The sequence below is a fragment of the Cololabis saira genome, chromosome 2 (assembly GCF_033807715.1).
Source record: "Cololabis saira isolate AMF1-May2022 chromosome 2, fColSai1.1, whole genome shotgun sequence".
Lineage (NCBI taxonomy): Eukaryota > Metazoa > Chordata > Actinopteri > Beloniformes > Belonidae > Cololabis > Cololabis saira.
In genome coordinates, this window is record NC_084588.1 from 18,344,381 (window position 1) to 18,363,783 (window position 19,403).

Genomic DNA, 19,403 nt, shown 5'->3' on the forward strand with positions numbered 1-19,403 from the left:
GGTCTTGGCCAAGCTGTTCAGCTCCTGGTTTCCACAATGATAAAAAGAGCCCTCATAGTGCACTTTAGGCTTCAGATTTTCATCAAATGAAATTCTAATAAAACTTGAAAAGGTATTCCCCCCCCGGTTGTAAATCAAATTGCAATTTCGCGATGCTCAAGACCACCCCCACCACTCCCAAAATAAAAGCATTAAAAAGAAAAAAACAGCATCTTGCAAGTAAGAACTGCAGGAAAACGACTTTTCTTCAACTGAGGGGGCAAATGCAGAGAATAAAAAGAGACGGACACTTCCATGACATCATGGCAACTTATTAAATTGGTATTTTCACCATTTCGACTGTGTCTCCTGACCTCCGTTAGCTGTGAATGAGCTCAGAGGGGAGGACGAATCGGCTCCAATAACACGTTGCAAAGTCACTACAGTCAGTAGGGCCCCGCGCCAGAGGGGAGCTCCCTCCAGCACAAAGGAGCCTCTATCTGAAGCTGAACTTTTCAAAGAGACGTTTCAGCAGCAGAAACATTGGTTAATACTAGGAATTTCTCTTTTTTCTCCCCCCTTTCTTTTTTTTCCAGGAGGTCACCATAGCAGCAGGTGAAATCAAAATAAAAACTGTAAGGTTGACTGGAAGATTTCTAAGAGGAAATGGGACACCAGTGGATACATACATGACCAGAACAGTGCTTCCACTGATCCTACCCATAAACCTTAAATTGTTTAAACTCAATGTTTGAGACTTAACAAATCAAGCACACTGCTGCCCTCTGAATAGCGCCATGGAAAAGTGCAGTGTGTTCTTCTGTCCTGTTCTGAAACACTCTGCCTATTATACCCACACTTTAAGGTGTGGTGGAGTTTAAAGTTAAAGTCTGGAGAAAACAGCACATCCACTGCAAAAACCTCAGCTTGGGTCATCAATACTCATGACCATATTTTTCAAGGAGACGAAATGTCAGATTTTCATTTATTGAATCTTGGAAAAAAAAGAAAATCCATTCTGCCATACACATTTTTAGAAATTAGGCTCAAAGCACACAACTTTATAATTCACAGGTTTGAGCAAAACTATAATTTTATCCAAAAGTAAATAAAGCCTTTGACCACAGAGGTAGTCCGGTGATCAACGCATCCTTCCCTTGGATATTTTTCTGCACAGAATAAGCTCAAAGCCTGAATCAGAGCTACCATTTATACACACTGCTCCAAACAACAAACAAAATGCCCCAAGTGGAAGCAAGTAAACCAGGTTTTTTTGTACTTTCTTTTTGATGGGTCATCGTTTTTGGTGAGAATTAGTTCTAGCATGGAAACTCTTTGAACTTTCTTGATAAAACAGCTGTTCAACCCCAGATGGGTGGCATACGCCTATACAAATACCCACCCAAAGATACACACACAGACACCAAAGCATGCGCAGGACTGCCAAGAGCCACAGCCGGTTACAAGACGGTGGCAGCCATCTCCACTGAGCAGCGCTCACAGGCCTCTCTCTGTGAGCCCCACCACCACCACCACCCTTTCAACAAATGAAGCGTTCCTTTGACTCAATGAAGGCTGTGTACTTGGCAAAGTGATACCTTAAAGAGTGTGTTTATAAGACCTCTCAATAAACAAACACTGAAAAACAGAGTAAAAGTGCAAGATTATACAATTCCTGGCAAAGGGAAGAGAAAGGACTCACCAGCTTTTAAGGATTTCTATTCAGCTGTTGAAACCAAAACAAGCAAAATCACATTTATGGCACAAACCTTGTTTAACAGCTGAACGTTACAGTTTTTTAAAAACACTAAATCAAATTTTCTTCATCCAGTGGGATTCTTGTTTTCCGGAGGATGATGAAGTAAAAAATATGTAATCATGCATCAAATAATTACAATTTGTTCAACTTCCTCTAGCTTTTGTGAGAGTTTAACTTTTATTTCCTTCCTTTAATTAGTCAGGTTCCAACACACCAAAATAATTGTCACATTCAAACGGGTCTTTATAGCTCAAACGTGAATGCGGACAATGATGTGTCTTTCAGGATTTTAGACTACTAAAGAAGAATAGACTTTTTTTTTTGAATATATGAATGGTGACGAGGGAAACTGTTAAAAACGGAGGGAGTAAACAAGCGAAGGACTTTGCATCGGCCCACGTGACACTGGTAACGCCATCATCCACGCCCGCCATCTTCCGCTCACATCTTCTGGTTACCTGTGGCAGCTGCGATAAACAGCTGTTGTGTCTCTAGAGCGTCGCTCCAGGGCATGTGGAGGGGGGGACAAAAATAATCGCTGACTAATAAGCTAGCTGAGAAAATAAACAAATCAGCTGACTACCAAAATAATCGTTGGCTGCAACCCAACATTGATCATACTTTTGATTTATGGGAAGAGACAAGTGTCAAAATTCAATATACATGTGTATTTACGGTGGAGTTCATTACAGCCATCCCTCCCGGTCTTTCCATTGATATTACCCCTTGTAGCAATGACTTTGGATATTTGCTTGTTTTCTTCATTCATATGTGTTTGATTAGACCAGCACCAAATAAGGTCCCTGCATCACCTTTGCCTTAAATCAGTTTCAGGAATCAAATTTCATTGAACTGATTTTTTTTTTTATAATTCAGTGAAAGTCAGGGCTTGTTCTTTTAAACTCTTCTTTTGTTGTGCACTTTCTAGTTTCAAAGTACATCGCTTCAACGCCACTCCCCTGGCTGTCAGAGTTGTCAACGTTTGGGGCCATAATGGATTTTCTTTTGTACAAAAGGTAAAGAGCTGAACAAACATCCTCCAAGAGTGACAATTCCGTATTTTTGCCAAGGACTTTAAAGCTTGCGGGGTTACAAAAATTAAAATCAGACAAAGAAATGAGATTTCATAAGACTTGAAGATTTGTTTTAAAAAAAAAAGTGTTAGAGAATTACATGGTTCCACTTAAACTGCTCATACAGAGCAATTAGGCTCAACAAAAATCATATTAGGAGATGTGCTTTGATGGTACTTAACTGCACTGCACCCTGAACTACACTGTTAAGACCCGTGTGTTAATTCATCACACCTTGGACGTCCTCCAAAAAGACAGCTGAGAATAAATTCATGTCTGAAAGCTGCAGGATGTTGGACCTCCAGCAGCTAGCGTGCAAGTAAATGAAGGTTATTAATCCATCTTTCAAGAAGGGTATTAGTTTCTCATAATTTACAACCAAGGCTGCTAGTGGAAATGAAACCAAACTCCATACAATTAGGTCAAAATTATAAATAGCACCAATTACATTTTAGATAAGAGTGTGCAGAGTTTCATAAAACTGAAGAATGTGCAAGAAGATAACCAAGACTCGGGAGGTGTACTAGAAAGAAGTACAACTCATGTGGTGACAGTTTTAAAGTGGTTTTTTTTCCTTCTTTTTCAATTATGCTTTCGTTGATAGTTGTTTTTTTTGTAAATAAGGTAAGCGCCATTACTGTGACGGGGGCCAGAACTCACCACTCTCAGGAAACAGATTTTCTTTTTGCCCACATGGCAGGCTTTACTGCTTAAAAATATCTGCAGTGCACTACCATATATATGGGGAATTGCAATGACTGCCCAAATATAAAAGGTACATATACAATACTAGAGGTGTCATGTTGGAAAACACAGGTTGCAACAACAGGCGAGTTTCCATTAGCAGAGCTAAGACCTCTATTTTGGTCCTTTCAGCCGCTGTGTCTCCATTACAGCGGCGGACCAGGCGGGATCCACTGACTCAGCAAACTGCCACTCTATACCACTTGGAAGCGGTAGTGCACCGTTTTTTCCTCTTTGTCAACTAGCATTAAAGCGACACTACGTAACTTTTCCACCTTAATATCATATTTCCAGAGTCATTGTGATGGTACATCAACTTCCAACAGGTTTAATGACACCTCTGTCATCATCTGAGGGGGTCTGCATCGCTTTCACTGGCACTATGTAACTTTGAGGAGCATGGTAGGAACCCTGCCACACTAAAAAACTACAAATTTTACGACTTTGACTGCTTTACGGCACATACGTCACTTCCCCCTCCTTCCCGATTCGTAGTCGAGACAAAAATGGGCGGGGCTTGGAGTGCAGAGGCTGAGCTCAGCAGAAGCTGGTGTTGAGCGAAACGAGGAGCTGGTATCATGGCCGAAGCAGCGAAAAAAACGAAGAAAATAAAAGTTTTAACGGAGCGGAGGAGGCGAAAAAAAGAAAGCGGGAGAGTAACAAGCTAAATGCCCGGTGGAGAATAAACATTGGCCCGGCGTTCTCTCGCTACAAGCCCTTGTAGCGCCGTCGTCTTGGACGAGATGGTTGAAGGATGTAAAGACGTTCATCACCTCCAGGTATGCACTTTTGTCAACACCTGTGTCAGTGTGTTTTACAAAAACAATTATCCTGAAACTACTACAGCTGCTGTAAGTGTTGCTACTGTATCAAATGTCAATATCTATGTAAACCTTTTGACTCTTCAGGTCTGTATATACAGATACTTATACACTGATGGTAAAAGCAACACATTTGTAGATATAGTAAAATATAGCCAGAAAAATGAAATATATAGGCAAAGTATACACTTCCAGATGAAAAAAATACAATATAAACACCATATAAGCATATAAAATAAATCGACTTTGTTGGAATTATATTAAAATAATAACAAGAGTAGTAAAAGAAACCTTATGGTGTTTATAATGTGTCGTTTTATCTTGTGAGTGTATAAATATATACATTTCTCTAATTTTTCTATAGCTATACATTACTTGCTTTTACTTTCTGCATAATTACAGTGACTTCAACAAAGAAAAAAATTCAAACTTGTGATCAACAAAATATGTTGAATGATTTATAGGTCAGTAATTATCAGAAAGACATAATGTTTTTGTATCTTTATTCTCACACTCTGCAGGACTACATCAGATCTGGAAAACTTCCAGAATCCTCATGCAGGGAAGCGTTTCTCCTGCACTCCAGCAGTGAATCGCACGCGGACTCTCCCAGCACCAAACAAGGATGGACACAAGATGCTACTGCTACTATAGTCATTGTATTTATTTACAGTAACTTCTTACACTGCTTCATAGTTCATTTTTTATTATCAGTTCATTATTTTTAGTTTATTTTTCTACTACTCTATTTACACTTGTTTACTTTATTCACAGTGATTTATCCTGTAATACAGTTGTTCATTACTGCTACTGTGATACAGATTACTTATTGTTTATAATAAGTATGTATGGGATAACTGCTGTCACTATGCAAATTACAAAGTTCAAGAATGTTCTATTTTCTGAAAGGTGTGTAAATAAAAGTCTGTCTTGTTTTGCACAAATGTCTTTATTTTAAACACACAAAAACAACTGTACAGGAAAAAATGGAACAAAAAAAAAACAATATCAAAATATTTGCAGTAATCTTCATAAAGGTTCCATTCTAGAGAAGACGGCGAGCCCTGAAACCAGTGTACTGTCCCATTGGGTCTGGAAAGGTGTCTCTTATTTTCCAAACATCATGCTGCCAGAGCACAAACTGGCGATATGTTTATATATGCATATATATATGATATATATGCTGCGTGTCGGTTCTGTCTTTGTGGGGGTTCAAACTCTGATGATGCAGAGGTAGAGGTGTTCTCACGAACAGCAGATTCCTGATAAAACAAGAGACAGAATTGTTATGATACAAATGTAAATGTAGAATTCTATGATCAATAAGAATCAAAATTAGAATGTTTTCACATACTGGGGATTCGTCTTGGGTTTTGGTAATTCTAAAATTACTGACAACATCAACAACAGACAGAGAAATAATAGTGATCATAAAAATGTGTAATTCGCAATGAGGAAGCTTTATAAAATAATAATACAATTGAATAGAATTACAGCACTAGAGGAAATAATGCAATGCGAAGAAAATGCATAGAACATTTCTAGTATTTTTCCTGAGAACTGTAAAATTGTGCAGGGCTGATCTGCAAAATATAAGGAATGGGCATTCAGTTATTCACAGGTTATAAAGTATTTTTTTATTTTGTCAGTAAGTATGTTGGACTACTAATTTATGACGAAGTCCCTCTAAAAAACGTGACAGGAAAAAGGTGCAGAGCGTATGAGTTTGTAGGGCGCATTATCTCGCTGAAACAACTTAATAAAACCAATTTGAACTTAGTGTTTTTCAACATCGTCATATTATATTGTTTAGCCAAAAATAGATACATTACCTCTTCATTATCCATCCTGCAAACGACCGCTGAAAACAGAAAAGTCGTTTTGAAAGTCCGTCCGTCTTCTCTCATCAAAACAAATGCAGCGGCGGGGACGGGGGTTTTCCGGCAGTACGCGCTGGTGCTCATGGGAAATGGAGTGTTCTTTCTGGTAAAGCACTACCGATTTTTGTCCAAAGGAGGCGCCAAACTCAACAAAGCTGAAAGTTCCGTTGTGCTGCTTTAAATAAAGGAATTTGACAACAGCTCAGGAGGAGGAACAAAAACACCACCTCCGCTCTGCAGTTTTACAGACTTGTGTAATCCGAGTAAAGGATTTGCCGAGGCCCCAATACAAGTTACTAAAAATTGTTATTGTGAGGCCATTCCGGATAATGGGAACACTTGCTACGTTTGTGCCCCATAAACTACCCCAGTCTCCTGTCGAAAAAAGCCTGACTCAAGTGATGACTGCACAACAAAAATCTAAGTTAAATGAATCGACTGCATCTCCCACACACTATGTGCAGACATACAACCGAAATAAATAGCTGTGATATTGACTGGTCCATCAGTAACAAGTTATTATCAGATTCCCAAAGTTTTTACTTCAGCATAACGTGTTCAAGTAAAGTATTCAATTGGTTTATATGACAGAAAAAATTTAAAATTCCTTCAAGTTTTACTTGAATGAAGAAAAAATGCCTATTTTCCTGCGGTAAACTACTTCCACCTAACATCAATACACATTCACATGGTCATGTGCTCTGCTGTTTGTCAGTTATAAAAGATGCACATTCAGTCATGAAACCTTGGCCGCTGTATCCCTTCTGTATGCCGTGATGGACTGGACGACAGGCACGCTGTCCTCCAGCCTATAACCATTTGCGACTGCGGCATAGAAGCACATAAATATTACAGAACATGTCAGGCCAAAATATGGCAGCTTGCTATTCACACAGCCTTACTGACACGTCAAGTGTGTATCTCTGCCAGAAGCTGGTATTTCTAAGGCAGAATCATCTTTATTTCAACTGTTCTATGACTCAATAAAAACAAAGATTTTACATAGATATATGCTTGGCTGCTTGAATTTTAGACATTTATAAAGGCTTCCAAAAAACAGACAACTGTTCCTACCACGCTACAAAATGAAAAAAAGGGCAATGTAAACATTAAAACCAGCTACACGGCTCAGTGACACGAATGCCTCTGGCATGTATGACTCACTGAGGACTGAGAAGCAGAGCGGTCCAGTTCTCTAGATTATAACACCAGCCGCCTCAGAGCTTTGAGCACCGGCGAATACTGACAGAGATGACAAACGAGACTGCTGTTGACATGTCGCCTCTTCTTCATCGGCTCTGGGTCACACTGCTGCAAATGTACATCGGCTCTGGAGAAACTGACAAGACTCTGCTCTCTGGATGGTTATCAAGAACTGGGGTTAATCCGTTTAATGATGGATTTTAGAAAAAAAAATGCTCATGACACACAAAGACTTGCTGTGCAAAGTGTAACACAGTCAGATGATCTGTGGTGGGTTCATTACACGCAGCTGAAGCTGACACTTCTCTGACTGAGGTCATGCAAGGAATCTTTCAAAGACGGACGGTACGCTCCAGTGGTACGGACGAGTAGTTTCGTGGTTTGTTTCTTTAATAATTAAACCAATAACTACAGAATTGTACAGATTATTTTCTAAAAAAAAAAAAAGAGTGGTCTTGTCATAGGATTTAATAAGGTTGCAACAATTAGTTGACAACTCATCACTCATGTTGAACTGAAGCCTCAACTGATGATATGATGCCACGTGTGTCAGACTAGTTCAGCCACTGCAAGTTGGCCATTTTATCTTTAATGGCTTACCTCATGTTAAACTATGATGCCATTTAATATTACTTTACTTTCGTGCTGATGAAATTTGCCCAATCAGCATCATTTCAAAAACATATCCGAAGCGAGTGCAGCGGGAGCTGAAGCGAGGAGCTCCGCTGGGAACAGCCGCCACTCAGCCTACAGCTCGCTGGGCTAGGCTGCTGCAGTCGCCCGGGGGTCGGGCAAGCCTACCAAAGCAGGTCCGTGGGCGGAGAGCAGAGTGACCGTGGGTCCCGGTGGACCGCCGCTTCTCCTCATTTCAGCTCCAGCAGCATGCCGTTGGTTGGTGGTCTGGTTAGTCAACTTGGAAGGGTTCCCAGCCTGATCCCAGGCTGAGCTCACTCAACCAAAGTACACGGATGCTGCAAGCGGTAGAAGCCGTCGAGGTGGAGGTTTTAAGGCTCGTCTCATGTATATAGCCCTGGCTCGCTGCATCCTAACAAGAGCAAAGATAGCTCCTTCCCTTCACCTCGGAGCCCTTCCAGACCACCTCCAGACCGATCGCAGCCATCGCTGAGCGCAGTTAACAGCACAAGTCCTTACAATAAAACTGGCTATGCTGCGTTATGCATTTATTCACAATTCAGAAGTTAAGATGGCCTTAAGTGGTGGCAGTTAGCCATTTGTTATCATTGCTGTCAATTAAAAGGCCACGCCCCTAATTATAAAAAAAAATGAATTCATTAATTCATAAAATCATGGGTAAATGTTCATTTGTAAGTGCAATTTACTATGTATCGTCCAGTAGCTCACAAACCCACTAACAAACCAGGCAAAGATGATCTGAGTGGGAAAGAAAAATAATAAAAAAGACAATTTCCTTAAGTATGAGATATTTTTTTGAAAAATGGAGACTCGTCTATATACTCTCAGAGGTCTTTAAACATAAGCATCGTAAAATCACAGCAGAGGAGGAAAGCAGTTTGCATTTTGCTTCATCTTTGCAGGAAGGGGACCGTGGGGTTAATCATTAGTGAGGGTGTGAACATGCAGCAGCAATGTCTCCTGGAAAAGATAAAACTGTGATTGATGTGATGTCTTTCAGGTTACAAAAAAAAAATCCTCAAAGGAACCATGACATGACAGGGCCGTATGGACAGCCTCTCGGTTTGTAGACACGACTCAACTTTTCCTCAGTCTGAAAGTCTTTTGTTTGCTCTGACATGAAAGGGCAGGCAGACATAAAGACAACAGGCTGCAGACCTGGAAAGGTGCCGTTTCTGATATCTTTTTCAGCGCAGCAGGAGCATTTCTGAGGCGAACAGAAGTTCTGCTTTTGAGAAAAGTGCACTTGATGTGAACAGCTCTCGGACCAGTCGCAGCATGACACGGGCTGGCTCGACTGGCGAAGGGAACAATGGCGGACAATACCTGAACATCCCTTTGCAGCATATCAAATTAAAGGATTTTTCCTGTATTCAGGGACTGGATTTTCCACAGGGAGGGGAACAAACGCTTCCCAAGAAAAAAGTAAATACTCCCGCCCACTTACAGACACTAGTGTAAATATCACTTTTCTTTCTGAAGCTGCGGCTTACTGAACTGGCTCTAAAAAGGATATACTAAAGAAGAACAGAAATAAAAGTAAAACTATTTCACTGCTGACACAACCATTTTTTTTTTTTTAACATCTTACATTATTAACCCACAAAAAAATCTAGACTTATTATTAGAGCAATAAACAGCATAGTTATGAGTGGCTTAAAGGATAAAAAGATGTTTGGGGAAAACATTTAAAGCAGTCCAAAAGGAACTTGGCACAGCCAGTCCCTCTACGAGGCTGCAGATTTACTCAGACTCAGTCACTCTCGTTTTTCTTCCATCATTACTTTCTTGAGTCTCTGATTTGACGTCCACCATAACTCTGAGGTAGTTTCATTGCTGTTGACGTGTGACATGGAGTAACATGATGCTGTAAAGCAACAAGACGGGGACTGGAGTAAGAATTTTTATTAGAGGCTTTTGCTGCTGGTAGGGACACGAGGCTTCAAGCGGAAGACGGCACTTCCTAAGAGCGGGTTAAATATTCCCTGCAATGAAAAGTAAAGCAAAACATTCGTAAGTTAGTCAACATGATCATCTATTGCCATGAACCTTCATTAATAATCTTGAAGAACGGTAACAAGCGTCTGAAACCTCTGCAGGGTTGTTGGATTTATTCTCCGACACAGGGCATGAAGTTTAAAAGATGCTTGGATTTTTACTTTCTTTTAGGGGATTACCATTTACAGCAAAATGGATGAAGGCCCCAGGAAAGATGGAGGACTTACTAAAGAGATTACATATGCCAGCTGGCCTGGTAGAGGCTGGAGATCCCCGAGGAGGAAGTGGAGGAGGCCCACGCTGACGGGGAGACATAGCCCCCCCCTTTCTGCAGCGACCATGACATGGTCTAAGCAGTTTTGGGACTGGATGGATGGATTGATGTTGCAGAAAATAGCAGAAGAAGCCGATCTGCCTCTCACTGCATCACCACACTACTGGAAGCAGCTCTGATAGAGGCAGTTTCACGGAGCTGCCCGTAATCCACTCTGGGTTTTAGACCATGATGCAAGCTTGGCTTTTCTCCACTCAAAACAGTCCCACTCCACCACCACCAGCAGCAATCAGCAAAGCTGGCCTCGCCTGTGCCTCAAATGCATGAGGGACTCACAACACCAGTTAGAGTAGCAGTGTTAGGCAGACAGCAACTGTAAGCATGACATCCTGAATTCAACCTCTTAAGAACGTGATCTCCATCTTGAACTTGTTTGTTTGTGCAAATTAAACCCAGTTCCTCAGAGGTCTGAAACAAAGGCAACGGGGCTTTATTTCATTGAGGATATTTCAACAATTCGCCTTGAAATGAGGAAGCCCTCTGAATGGAGGGTGAAACCTCTTCAAGAACCGGGAAAAAAATTAAGTCTGGTTGCTTTTCATGACCACTATGACCTGAATGACCTGTATCCCGCAGGGGTACCAGCAGACCTGTAAACAACTCTACTGAGTCCCAACAGAGCTTTTTCACTTCCTGTCCACGCTCTGAAGGAGCCCAGACCTCCATGTTCTCCACATCAGTCCTCCTGTGGCGGGCCCCTGGTCTCAGCTTCCTAATGGCCCTCTTATACCAAATGAAATGCAACAAGCACACGCCTGCACCCTGAAAACCATTCTTTTCAAAAGCACTAATGTTGTTATTAAATCCTGATTAGTCAGATTAGCCCCACAATTAATCATTTCCATGAACAATTCTATTTAATATTAATAATCTTCTCGCACCTTTAAATAACCGCTCATAACTAATCCAGCTCTTACATTTTCCCCAACATCTCCATTTTAAAACAAAAGCATGCACAAGGAAATCCACAATACATTTCCATAACATCTCCGGCTTAAACAAAAGTATAGACAAGTAAATTCACAAAAGAAGAAGCACAGTGAGGGGATAATTGCAACAGCCCCCGACCACCAACACGATTCACCAACAGATGTCAATCCATCTATTCAGAGGATATCGATCCCCCCGCACACTGCCAATTACATGTGATACACTGCTGTGACAATTACAACAAATTATTTCAGTTACTGCTTTTATTTTAGCCTCCACAAGCCCCCATATATACCCCTCCCTCCTCCTCCCCTCCCATCAGTAGCAACAGGAGATGAGCATCATTTCCTAATGGGGTGGGTTCATTAGTGAGGAAGATGAATCAAGTACTTGGCCAAGTGTGCAGTTATCCATCTATTGGTGGATGGAGGTCATTAAGGACTTTATGAGGGATTGGAGGCCATAAATAAATGATCAGTAAACAGCACACTCTACACTGCAGAGACAGCATTCAAGCCTGCATGACGCCTCTTCCCAACTCATCCTCTTACGATGTTGACACATGGAAAAGATTTTATATTTTGATCCAAGGATGAGGTTGCAAAAAATCAATAAGTGGCTTGAGAAACATTTCAGATGACATGCAAAGAGACTAAGCTGAGTCCTTCTTCACTAAGATGGAATGCAGGACCACCAGGGCTTCTCAAACCAACAAAACAAATGCAGCAACTTATATTCCTAAGCTAGAGAGTGTGCTTAGAGGAGCTCCAATGCACCAAAAATAACAACAGTTGTTTAGAAAGTCTTTGCATTGTTGCATCTCAGGTGGTCTGTGGGGATAAATGCCTGGAGAATGCCCTATAAGAGCAGAGGATTGCCTAATGTTTGCACATTTCAGCAAGTTATTTGCACTGTCCACTGGGAGACAATCAGCACACAATTCCTTGCCGGCACAGTTACCGAGATAAGATAGTGCCTAAATGGATTTTACAATCCCCCGACTGGGAATTGTTTACTAAAGTCTAACTTATTAAGCCCTTTTTTTCAAAATCTTAATGTCTCCAACAATGAGGAAGAAAAGATCAGCATTTTGACCCAACTTTCACAGATAATGTCAGCGTAGACAAAAAGAGTGGGACTTTTGTCCCCAAAACCAGACAACAGACCCAAACTCTGCATCTGGACCACAACCCCTCGAGCTTTAGAGATACGTTTGTCAGGAGCTTGGAGAAATGTGTTTTGAATAAACAGATATTTTCAGAGAAGGGGGACCCCACAATTAGTAACGTGAGACTCTGCGTGTGGGTCCTTGTCCAATTCTCTGGAATCAATCAAGGCTCCCAAAGGAACTCCCGGACCCCTTAATCTGCTGGTTTTATTACTTTCCAGACAGTCGGCCTGTTTTACCCTACCCCCATCTCTCTTTTGTACTGATCTCCAGCAAGGCCAAGGAGGGGCTCTCTTTTTTTCCCCTCTCTCCATCTCCCCTTCCACTGCAGACCGGCTTTTCATTCAGGAGAGGGTCTTTCATCAGGCTCCACACGCAAGAGAGCCCAGCAGCGAGTAGGGGCCCGGCACTCCGGGGCTGGGCTACACCCCCCACCACCACCACCTCTTTCCCTATATTCATTTTTTTTTTAAACTGACAAAAACAAACAGCAGACTTTCAAAGCGTTCAAAAGCACAGTTTCTTTGACACGCTTACAACTATTTTGCATATCACAAGAATGATGACAAAAAAAAAAAAAGTGGGCCATGTTGCACAAGAGCCAGAAATGTTCAAATTCTCCACACCACGTGCTGCTGTGTTTTTACTGTTTCATCCAGCTAAAATGATAAAGATACGACTTTGTCAAGATGGGGTGTGATAACGTGTAGATCTGTGCACTTCCATAACCGCTGCAAAGACATGATCTCTCATGACTTTCCCTTTCATCTGGAACACTTGGGGGGGGGGCTTCTTGGAGATCTTATTACACGGTGTGGCAAGTTTGCACCTCTAATAACAAGGACTCTCATCAAATACAGATATTGGATGCCAGCACCACCGGTTGGAGTGAGTAAGTTAGGTACTTGCATACACTGCAGTGCAATAACCCCACTTTGAAATACTTACCAGAAGCAAATGAATTCGGTCGAGTTTATCCATCAGCTGAACATGTATTGACGCCCAGGTAATGAGATGTCTACTGGACTGATGATGCAAGCTTATTATCCAACACTAACGACTCTTTTAGTTGGGTATTTCTGTCTCTCTTTGTTGTTTTTTCCCCCCCTTGGATCAAAGCCCACACAGCTTGTTATGCTCAGATAGGTGAATGAACCCATGTTACTTGGCTTCTTTATTAAAAAAAAAAAAAGGGAGAAAAGATTATTTTTTTGTATTTGTTTAAACGCAGACATGTAGGACAACAGCTGCCAGCCTGTGAAGCATTTGAAAGACACAGCAGAGAAACCTAGCAGCAGTCCTGCTGTAACCAGCCTGTGTTGCAGACAAAAGGACTGGGCAGAAAAAGCGTGTTGCTTTCCCTGATTCAAACAGGGCCGGCCTGGCATTAAACTGTCTCTCCGTTATGAAAAAGTAGCCCACTTTCAAAGTTATCTAAACGCCGGCTGGTCTCAAGAAATAGCGGCCGAAGACGCACGACGTCTGGTTTTCACCCAAACGCTCCTTGTGTGCTTCTCCTCCTTTTCCAACTTGTTATCTAATGCGGGGAAGTTGTTTGAACGTGAAGGATGGTTTATGGTTCCGCGTTACACCAACGCAGAGCCTACGGCGTAGGGAACCGCACGGTGTGCGTCGCCGCGTAAAGAGAGAGCAGAGAGATCCCGGCTTACCTTTGTCGGCATGCCTGGCCGCGCTGCTCTCCGGGAGGAGAAAGGTGAGACAGAGGAGAGAGAGGAGCCACAGAGCTCCCCGCTCGGCCATCACTTTTCACAAATAAATCTTTGCAGGCTTCAGGAACCCCCGGAGAAGAAGAGCTGTGCACATATAAATCCTCAGAAAAATCCGCGCTCGCCTCCTGCAAATGCACAAACGAGGGGGAGAAAAAAAGTTCAAAGTCCCAAAATGCGCAAAGACATCCGGAGCCAGGTAGTTTGAAAACTGGCCGGATGAAACATGTAGCTGGAGGGGGGGTGGGGGCCGGGGGAGAGGAGAGCCGCAGGTTAAGAGACTGTTTTCTCAAGTTGGTCGAAGCTGAGGTTGAGAGGAGAAAAAAAAAAAGCCCCAACACTGTGAAATCAATCCATTACCGCGGAGGCGCAGGCTCGGGAGAATGGATCTGCGCTGTTTTACGCGCCGGTGTGCCGAGTAACGCTGGTCTTTTTACACGCCCCGAGCGCACTAATGACTAGAAAAGGTTGGACAAATGATAAGATCCGAGCATGAAGGAGAAATCTCCGCCGCGGCCAGCTCTCTGCTCACCGCCGGGACGTAAGAGAGCAGCAGCAGCGTGTTGAAGGGCTGGATCTGCCGCGGAGCCCCGGAAAACAGGGCGCGGATCCCGGGATGCTGGCTGCGGATCCGGTGGCAAATAAAACCTGGTGTGGGACTGGCAGAGAGGGGCAGGGGGGATTACAGGTAACTGCACAAGGTCCGAGAATAACCCTGAGCACTTTTGATACCTTACCTGCTTGGTTTCTTCCTTTTTCTTCTTGAATTGACTTCATTTACAAACTTCATGATATTTAGTAACAAAAGGAGAGACACTGACACTTCAGTTAATATAGATGGTATTGAAATTAATAGAGTAAGGGAAACCAAGTTTTTGGGTGTCGTGCTGGATGAGAGTTTGAATTGGAAATCACATATACATTATACAAAGATAAAAATAGCAAAAACAATTGCTCTGTTACACAAAGTAAAGGATTCATTGGACAAAAAAGCATTGTATATTTTATATAACACTATGATTGTTCCATATCTGACCTACTGTGTTGAAGTATGGGGAAATGCCTGTAAAACATATATTCAGTCAATTTTAATTTTTCAAAAAAGAGCCATAAGAATAATCAGTAGAAAACGATATAGAGATCCAACAAATCCATTATTCCTTCAGTTACAATTGTTGAAATTTCATGAATTAGTAGATTATAGTATTCTGCAAATTATGTTTAAAGCTCATAAGAAAACTTTACCAATCAACATTCAGAAAATATTTGAAAAAAGAGAAAGCATAACTAAGTATAACTTAAAAGCAACAGAAATCTTTAAAAAACCAAGATTCAGGACTAAATTGATGGAACGTTGTGTTTCTGTGAAAGGAATCAATTTATGGAACAATCTGAACAAAGAAAGCAAAGAATCCAAATCAAACATTACATTCAAAAGAACAATTAAAGCCAGTATGTTAAGGAAATATAATGAAATATAATGTAATATGTTGGTTACGTTTGATTGACATACCCATTGTCATGAAAGGTATTAACATTGTTTGTTGTTGTTGAGTGGTGAGTTCATATATTTCTGCTTTTATTTTTAATTATGTCAGTTTTGGGCCTCCATAATAAAATACTTACGTTGGCAATATTCAGGGCCAAAAAAGTAGACCAGAACTGCAGCAAGTACTTTCCAGTAAAATGCTGACCAATCAATAGTTGTTTAAAGTTTTAATTGGATTGTCTTTGTGGAAAAAAATAGCCCAAGATGTTTTAGACAAATTTTGGACACAAATGCATCCGAGGAGCTTTTAAATGGTACTTAAATATTCTACAGACAGTTACATACAAAATGTTAAAATCAATATGCTTGGTAATAGCGTTGAATTGGAGGTGAGGGTCCAAGAGGGAGAAGCCTCATCTTAGGGTTGTCGCTATCACATATGACACGATCCAGGATCGACACTGCAGGCCTCATGGAGTAAGATTAAATGAATTTACTTTTAGTTAGTTACATTTGGAAAGGCATAACTCAGCAAGTGTTGGATCTGTAGTGCTACGTGGTGTTAGAGCTACACTCTAGGACCGGATCTGAAGGTATGAAGACATGACACAGCCAGCAACTAAGCACTAGATTTAAAGTTAGAACTCTGTTTCTGGCTCCCGGCAGAATGATTCTCTGAGGGAGACTCACAAGACTAGTGGTGATAGTAGACTATCCATGGCGTCATCCATAGGTTTTCTGAAGGCCAGTTATGGAGCTACTCCATAACTGTTTGCAGGATGTTGTTTCAGCTGTGAAATCAGAAATTACAACTGTGTTGGCACAAACTAAAAACTGTTTTGCTAAGCTTTGGATCTTGATGATGACCTATTCAAAAATGGTTGATGGCTAGCCTTTGGACAAATGGATTGCCAATCAAAAGTCCAGCCCCCTTATTATTAATACATGTATTGCTTTACATACATTTATAAGCAAAAGAAAAAGTTGGATTTGAAAACTAGCTATGAAGACCAAAACTGTTTTTGGAACCAGAATGTAAAATGTTTTTCTGCTGTGAAGTTGGACATTTGAACATGGTAGTTGGTGGAGACCAACTGGCTTTTGGAGCCAGACCCTGGTGACGACTGTTAGCTAATTGGAGCACAAGCAAAGGCTTTGTCGTTACATAGTGATTGCAACGTTAGGTAGCAGAATTAGCATCATTGCATTGAGTTACCTGAGAAGAAATATAGACATCTTTGTTGATCTTCTGGATGTTAAGCTGCAACTCAAGTAGACATTTAGCTCTTGCAAAATAAAATCCATTTCCCTTCATCTCAGGAAACATGGAATCAGTATTACAAGTACCCAGATGAATCATTTTTGAATATTTTAGGAATGAAAGCCATAAAACAAATTAGATTTCAGTATTTTCTATTTATTCTGTTTTACTATGAAGCTGAAAGGTACAGTGTCCAGTTCTGGTCATTGTGCAACTGACACTCAAAAACCATTGGTTCATCTGTGTGTGAGGGGCATGTCTTACCAGTAGGTTAATTACTTCTCCAAAACTACATCCAAAAACAGTTACAGTACTTTCAACACGACAAAAGATATGTTAACCTTATCCTCTTAAACAGCCCATTGTGTCTTTATTAACAGCTTGTTGTGGCTCGTGGCCTTTCATTTAGGCTAGTTTTGGGAGCGCTAACTTCAGGCAACGTCTTGCAGCGAATCTAACTTTTGTCCAACTCTGGGTTGATTTGGCATTCAGGTATTAGTTAGAATATCTCCAATATAATGTATGGTTATATAATATATGGTTATATTAATAATGTATTACAACAGTCCCCATTAGACAACACATGTTACGGAGAAATCATGTTTCCACGTTTGCCAAAAAATTCTAAAATAAAAAAAAAATACTGTACGAAATAAAAATACATAGATACAGAAAATAAATGTATCCTCTCACTTAATTGTGGACTTTGGGGAAACAGTTGCTGATGTTTCACTACAAGTGTCATATGTTGTGGAGTTAGATAATAGTCATTATTTGTTGATAGGGCTTGAAAAGGGGCTCCTTTCGCTGAGCGATTTCCACTGTTTAACAACGAAAATGGCGTGCGCACAAAAAAATCCGGATTTATAAAACCGTGTGCACGCACATCTGCACGCAATGTTCGCTTTATAAATCACAGTCCATCCTGACGCACAGCAGAAACAGGCTGCAGGAAGCTGCTCAGCAGGCTCATTTATATGCAAATACAATGATCATGTAGTTTGCATTGACCATTTATGGTAGAAAGTGGGCGTGTAGAGGGCAGGGTATGAGTCAAATTCATGTGCGTAACCTTCCAGCTGGACTGTGATTTATAAAGCGAACATTGCATGCAGATGTGCGTGCACACGGTTTTATAAATTCAGATTTTTTTGTGCGCACGCCATTTTTGGCTTTTGGGCGGACGTGCACTTTTATGGTCCTTTTCCACTAGTACCTACTCAGCGCGCTTCTTCCCGCCACGCCCCCGTCTTGCGTTTTTACAGTACGGGCCGAGGCGGGTAGAGCCGTGCCAAGCAGATACTTTTTCTGTAACTATTCTGCCGAGGAGTCAGCGCGAGAGCGACTCGCGGCTCGCAGCGATTTTATTATACAGCGCTGTTTGTTGTCTGTTTGTTGATCCAACTCTGAGGTGCAGATGTTCCTAAACCTGGTGGCTGACGAGAGAATTAAAAAAGGGATGTAGACGGGTGATAAGGAACGATCAGATCCACAGGCGCTGTTTTTTTCTCAGGCGCTCGCGGCTCCAGCTGATTTCTGATCAGCGCCAACACAAACAAAGGGGTTGCGCAATCGAGTATGTCACAGCAGCTTCACCCCAACCCGCCCACTTCTCACCTGGCTGTGGAAAAACAAACGAGGACAAAACGGGTGGAGCCGGGATGAGGCGTGACGAGCCGTCCCGAGGCGAGTCGGGCTGAGTAGGTACTAGTGGAAAAGCACCATTAGTATGGATCCTACACACTCTTTTATAAATGAGGCCCCAGCATTTTATCCCAAAATCTTTGTACAGTATCATAGTCATACAACATGTGCAATATTGATATTACTATTTCAATTTCTTTAAGACAACACCAACACAAGCACTACTTTATTATTTTTAACTTGGCCTTTCTGTCTTGCATCCAGTAACACAAATGGAGGATCCGGCAGGGAATTAGCTGCGTCTGAGCTATGTGTTTTTCCCACTATCTCTTTCCCATGACAATTTAAATCCCACCAATTAAGGTGCATTAGCCCCTCGTTGACGTCAAAGAAAGCTGCTGCGCTGCTTCTATAGGAGACGGTTTTGTGCTTTGATCAGCCAAAATGTTATAAAACATCAAAAGTAAGAGTATTTGTGTTACAGAACATCATATTTGTTTCTAACTGGATTATGGAAGCTGATGTGATTCCACTAATATTGTTCCTCCCCCAGGTACTTTCTAATCTTCCCCAAAGGGTTTCATTCTTTAATCCTTTTAAAACCTGTGCATACACTTGTATCACTGCACACTAACCAGTTTCTTGTTGGCATTGTTACTAGTGTATGCATCGATCAGCTGCAACGTTATGACCTAGTAACGTGATTAGACGCTGCTCAGCTGGCCACAGGGCATCACTC

At 41.5% G+C, this 19,403-nt stretch overlaps 1 protein-coding gene across 11 annotated transcripts in view; it reads right to left on the minus strand.

Moving 5' to 3' along the window:
• The window catches only part of neo1a (neogenin 1a), a 187,395-nt gene extending 172,567 nt beyond the window's left edge, over window positions 1–14,828 (minus strand). For all 11 annotated transcript variants that reach the window (XM_061739309.1, XM_061739294.1, XM_061739288.1 and 8 more), the window contains exon 1: window positions 14,214–14,828. In XM_061739309.1, the coding sequence (XP_061595293.1) occupies window positions 14,214–14,304 (91 nt within the window). In that variant the 5' untranslated portion in view covers window positions 14,305–14,828. The remainder of the gene's footprint in view (window positions 1–14,213) is intronic.
• Window positions 14,829–19,403: the final 4,575 nt, after the last annotated feature.